At 37.6% G+C, this 5,676-nt stretch overlaps 1 protein-coding gene across 1 annotated transcript; it reads left to right on the forward strand.

Annotated features, from left to right (window-relative positions):
- The first annotated feature begins 3,654 nt into the window (after nucleotides 1-3,654).
- Nucleotides 3,655-4,812, forward strand: LOC107852176 (disease resistance protein RPM1-like). Its single transcript, XM_047411779.1, has 2 exons — nucleotides 3,655-4,399; nucleotides 4,463-4,812. Exons 1-2 carry the CDS (start codon nucleotides 3,655-3,657, stop codon nucleotides 4,810-4,812), a joined length of 1,095 nt encoding a protein of 364 aa, XP_047267735.1.
- The last annotated feature ends 864 nt before the right edge of the window (nucleotides 4,813-5,676 follow it).

A 5,676-nucleotide genomic window follows, 5' to 3' on the forward strand; every position in this document is an offset into this window, starting at 1 on the left:
AAGCACCACCACCAGCCAAGGAACCTGTGTGTCGACTCCTTTTCCAAACTATAGACCGTTGATGCCTACATTTGTCCATAGCAAAACCTACCAAAATTTGAAATTATGTTATTAAACTGTACACTAAAAGAAATATTTTTATTTTTTTTCATATTCGATTGATTAAATTTTTGAAAAATACTTTTTCTAGCAAGATAATTTTTTTAAAAACGATGAGCATGATTTTTCAAAGTAGAGAAAATAAGTTTAACAAGTAGCATTCTACAATATTTGTGTGTCCTCCTCATTCTTCAACACACCTCATCTTCATCCTAACCTCGTACGCGCCGTTCTCACCAGTCTACAACCCTACTACTGCCAACCCACTTTCACAGTGCTTATCACTTATTTTTTCTGAAAAACATTTTTCGTCATATCGAATACGCTCTAACGGCCATGCTGAAATTGGATCAAGTGTGATGGGCATAAGAGTCAAAATTAGAGTAAATGGCCTATGTTGTAACTAGCAGTATTAGTTTTGGATCAAGAAATCTGAACCTCAAAGATTAACGGACCTAAAATTAGATTCAAAAACTTTAGAGCGATACAAAGTTATGAATTGGACTCAAGATCATTGCCAAATGTAACTCTGGCTAATGCGATCATGCAAATCTAGTGTATTTTTTTGATATGATATAGAGATAGCTAGGCAGTAAAATTTCTTAGGTCTAAGCTTATCTTGGACATCAACTCTTAGGGACAAAACAATTTTGTAATTGTACTTACTTTTGGATGTCAAATTAATAAGTGAAATCAACAAATTAGATTTTTCCCTTACCAACTTGCAAGTGAATTTTTCCAATTTGAAAAATTAGTTTAATCAGCTTTTGAATGAAATTTTTCTTTCCCCAAAAAAGTAAAACACATATCAAATTTTAAACAATTTTAATAAGTGTAATTTTAAATACTTTTTTTCCAAGTAATCGGAACTCTATGTTTTGGGTAACTAAAATTGGAACTCATCACTATATTATTTGTTGAAGACCGGAACACTATTTTGTGATGAGGCCTGGGTATATATAAAACTAATCAATCTCAAATTTGGGAATGTGGCCTATTTTTATTTCATATTTGGTGTATTTTTTTTAATTGCTATTATTTGAACCTTGTGATTTTGGGTGTGAAGAAGTTCCGCTGCTGCAACTGTTGTATTTTATTTGAAAGGAGATGACCTATTTTGAGACATCCAATATTTAACATTTCTTTTTCTTTCTTGTTTCCACCCGGTGTTGGTATTCACATTATGAAATCCGGTCGAGCTCCCGTAAAAGGCAACTCCTTAACCAATTAACTGTTTAGTAGCAATAGCTAGCTAAACTAAATATGTTTAATGTAGTATAGATGTGCCAAAAACTTACTTCCATTCCTTTTCTTCTACTTAAGCTCATTTTGATACTGTTACTTTACTAATGCTGCCAAATAATTGAGAAACCAAGCACCAACTAAAAAGGACTAATTTTATCATTTTAGTTTCTTTTTGTAGTCCTTCAATGTTGTTGTTGGCATATCATAGTTGTAAAGATTTCATTTTTCATTTCCAGCCCAACCCAAAAGACTAATCTAATAGGTGGGAGAACCCATTTGGCGTATAAACCCCTTAGCATTTCTCTTTTTTTTCAATATCTTCCCTTGAGAACCAACGACCTCGTTAGTCACAGCTGGCACCCCTCCTGGTCCAGGCCACCACTACTGACACACAGGCCACCACTCCGAGACGCGGCTCCACACGTGGTTTGTTCCTCGTTGGTCACACCTGGCGCCCCTCGGGTCCAGTCCACCACTCCGAGTCACAAGCTCCCGTAAAAGGCAACTCCTTAACCAATTAACTGTTTAGTAGCAATAGCTAGCTAAACTAAATATGTTTAATTTAGTATAGATGTGCCAAAAACTTACTTCCATTCATTTGCTTCTACTAAAGCTCATTTTGATATTGTTTCTTTACTAGTGCTGCCAAATAATTGAGAAACCAAGCACCAACTAAAAAGGACTAATTTTATCATTTTAGTTTCCTTTTGTAGTCCTTCAATGTTGTTGTTGGCATATCATAGTTTTAAAGATTTCATTTTTCATTTCCAGCCCAACACTAATTTAACAGGTGGGAGAACCCATTTGACGTATAAACCCCTTAGCATTTCTTTTTTTTTCCAATGTCTCCGCTTGAGAACCAACGACCTCGTTAGTCACAGCTGGCACCCCTCCTGGGTCCTCGGGTCCAGGCCACCACTCCGAGTCACAAGCTCCTCGTTGGTCATGGATCTCAATGAAAGCACCAATGTTATAAACCAAACGGGAAAGCCCAACCCAAAAGACTAGTCTAGTAAGTGGGAGAACCCATTTGACATATAAATCCCTTAGCATTTCTCTTTTTTTACAATGTGGGACTTTGTGACACATTACCAACCACCAACCAAGGTAACATTTGGAGCTACATACCAATGATAGGATTTCAAACACAAAGTAGAAGAATAACATCATCATATCTGGTGGTATCTCTTCTCCCTGTGGTAGTTAGTTATCGGTAACATAAAAAAAGATCTCCTCCATCAGATTAGTGTAAGGTTTCCACTTACACTTTGTTCCTTTCATACTGCAACCTGACTGGGAACTATATTCTTTTGTTGAGTCAAACTTTGGTCATTACTAACCTTTTGGTTAGATCAAGTATAAGACAGTCAGAGTAAGTAGAAATTTAGAATTTTGAAAGTTTCTAGCGAAGTTCCTCTAAGTTTTGACTTTCCTCTGTGTTTGGTTAAACTTTCGTCGTAATTGTTCTGAAATTTCTAGTCTAGTTTTGTCTTAGGTCCTTTTAATTTCCATGAGGAAGCATGTGTGCTTTTGTTTAATGCATAAAAGAGTTCAGCTTCAGTGACTGAAAGTGTCTAATCAGGGGACCACAGTATAAAATATTCCTAGCTTGACTTGTTTTGTTTTGATTCTTGCCTCTTCAAAACAATTACCAGGAAGATGGGGTTGTTCTTATTTTCATTACAAAAACAAATAAGCATAGACACTTGTGAAGATCATGCGGACATGGCAGACTCTGCTGTCATTTTTGTACTTGAAAAAATCATAAACTTATTAGCGGAAGAAGTAATATTGCTTCAGGGAGTCAAGAGTGATATCCAGTATATCAAAGATGAATTGGAGAGAATGATAGCCTTTCTTGGTGTAGCTGATGCATTCGAAGAGGGAGATGCAGAGGTCAAAGTTTGGGTTAGGCAAGTGAGAGATGTCGCCAATGACATTGAGGATGTTATTAATGAGTCCATGCTCTTGTCGTATGATCATCACTTCCATGGATCTTGTTGTTTCATTGCTAAATCGTTTTTCTCAATCAGAAACATCAAATCCCGCCATAAACTTGTCTTTGAAATCCAAGCCATCAAATCAAGAGTCCATCATATAGCAGTGGTCCATCAGAGGTACCGCTACAAATATTATGTCCCAGAGCAAGGTTCAAGTTCTAACCAAGCCTATGATACTGCAAATGATCGCAGAGGTGATGCATTACTGCTAGAAGAAACTAAGATTGTGGGTATTAAAAATTCCAGATAATAACTAATTGGTTGGCTCGTGGAGGATGATCCTAGACTTAAAGTTGTTTCGGTGGTGGGGATGGGAGGTTCAGGAAAGACCTCCCTGGTTAAGAAAGTGTATAAGGATGCAGCAGCCAAGAAAAACTTCAACAGCCTTGCTTGGATAACAGTTTCCATGTCCTTCAAGGTTGAAGAAGTTTTGAAAGACATGATTCAACAACTCTATGATGAAGTGAAGCAGCCAGCACCTGAAAGTCTAAGCACCATGAGCAACAACAGGTTAAAAATAATAGCAAAAGTATTCCTGCAATCGAGAACGTATGTGCTAGTTTTTGATGATGTCTGGAGTATTCAAGCTTTGGAAGCTATCAGATATGCATTGCCTGATGTAAATAATGGAAGTCGTATTATCCTCACAACACTTCTTTTGGATGTGGCTTCCTTTTGTAGCACAGAGACCAATGGCTATGTTTATGAGGTGAAACCCTTGTCTGCTGAAGAGTTGTGGATTCTTTTCTGTCGAAAGGCATTTCATGGTAATTCATGCCCTTCACGCTTGGAAAGCATTTCAAGGAACATCTTAAAAAAATGTGGTGGACTGCCGCTGGCTATTGTGGCCATTGGTGGGGTTTTGGCTACAAAGAACAGAAATAAAATTAGGGAATGGGGAATGCTTAATCACAACCTTGGCCTTGCACTGGACAGCAATAATAAATTTGAGAGTATGAGAATAGTTTTGTTACTCAATTTCAAGGATCTTCCCTATTATCTTAATCCATGCGTCCTGCATTTAAGCATTTATAACAAGGATCATCTGATTGAACGTAATACACCGATCTACCAGTGGATAATGGAAGGATTTGTAAAGTAAAAGGATCGAAGAACAGTCGAAGATGTTGCAGATGGCTATCTCAATGAGCTCATCAACAGAAGCTTGATCCATCCAGTACAGTACAATGATGATGGTAGCATAAAATTGGGCCAGATTCATGATCTATACTGCGAGCTTATTTTTTTAAAATCAAGAGATGATAACTTTACTGCAACAGTTGATGAGCAGAATAAATTATGGCCTGAAAAAACACAACGGCTGTCACTGCATGGCATGTTGGGGAACTTACAAGTGAAAGGGCCAGTCACTAAACTTCGCTCCTTGCTTACATTTGGTGTAGCAGATCCACAGTCCTTTTCTTGCATAAGTCAAGTGCTTGGTAGTGCCCGGATGCTAAGAGTTTAGATTTGAGAGGAGCTCCTCTGAAAATGATTCCAGAGATAGTTTTCAAATTGTTTTACTTAAGGTATCTAAGCTTGAGGAATACCAATGTGAAAGTGCCTCCGAGATCCATTGAAAGACTCAAACAGCTAGAAATATTAGATCTGAAGCAGACATATATCACTGAGTTGCCTGTGGAGATTTTAAAGCTTGAAAATCTCCGTCACCTTTTAGTCTATAGCCGTATCCTTTTCGTATCTCCCTTACAATTGTTCACCAGGTTTTAAGGCTTTCAGAGGAATTGGAGCTTTGAGAGCCTTGTAGAAACTTGTGTATATTGAGGCAACCCCTGGCAGTGGTATACTTAGTGAAGTAGGGATGTTGAGTGAACTGAGACGACTTTGTATTCTGAAGTTGAGAAAAGAAGATGGGAGGACTTTGTGCTCATCAATTGAAAAGCTCCGCAAACTTGAGTTTTTAAATCTTAAATCTTTGGAAGAGAATGAGATTCTTGATCTTTCTTACATGTTATTGCCTCCACCTTTTCTCCAAAACTTGTATTTGACAGGACACATTGTTAAGTTGCCCAAGTGTATTCAAGCTCTTAATTCCTTGGTCAAAATTTACTTCAGGTGGACACGTTTAACAGAAGATCCACTGAAATATCTCCAAGATTTGCCCAACCTTGTACATCTTGAATTTCTTGTAGGATACACCGGAGAGAAGCTATACTTTGAGCAAAGGAAATTTCAAAAGCTTAAGCTGTTAAATTTGGACAAGTTGGAAGGACTAAGGCTAATAACAATCGGGGAGGGTGTTGTACCTCATCTTGAGAAGATGGTTATCCAGAGATGTGCATTTCTAGAAAGTGTGCCAAATGAAATCGAG

Source organism: Capsicum annuum, chromosome 1 (genome assembly GCF_002878395.1).
Source record: "Capsicum annuum cultivar UCD-10X-F1 chromosome 1, UCD10Xv1.1, whole genome shotgun sequence".
In the NCBI taxonomy this organism is placed as follows: domain Eukaryota; kingdom Viridiplantae; phylum Streptophyta; class Magnoliopsida; order Solanales; family Solanaceae; genus Capsicum; species Capsicum annuum.

Excerpts from the sequence above, each read along its gene's own strand:
- LOC107852176 (XM_047411779.1), top strand. The coding sequence starts at position 3,655 with ATGGGAGGTTCAGGAAAGACCTCCCTGGTTAAGAAAGTGTATAAGGAT. Across the intron at positions 4,400-4,462 it reads CAAGGATCATCTGATTGAAC|TCGAAGATGTTGCAGATGGC; the intron begins GTAATACACCGA and ends ATCGAAGAACAG.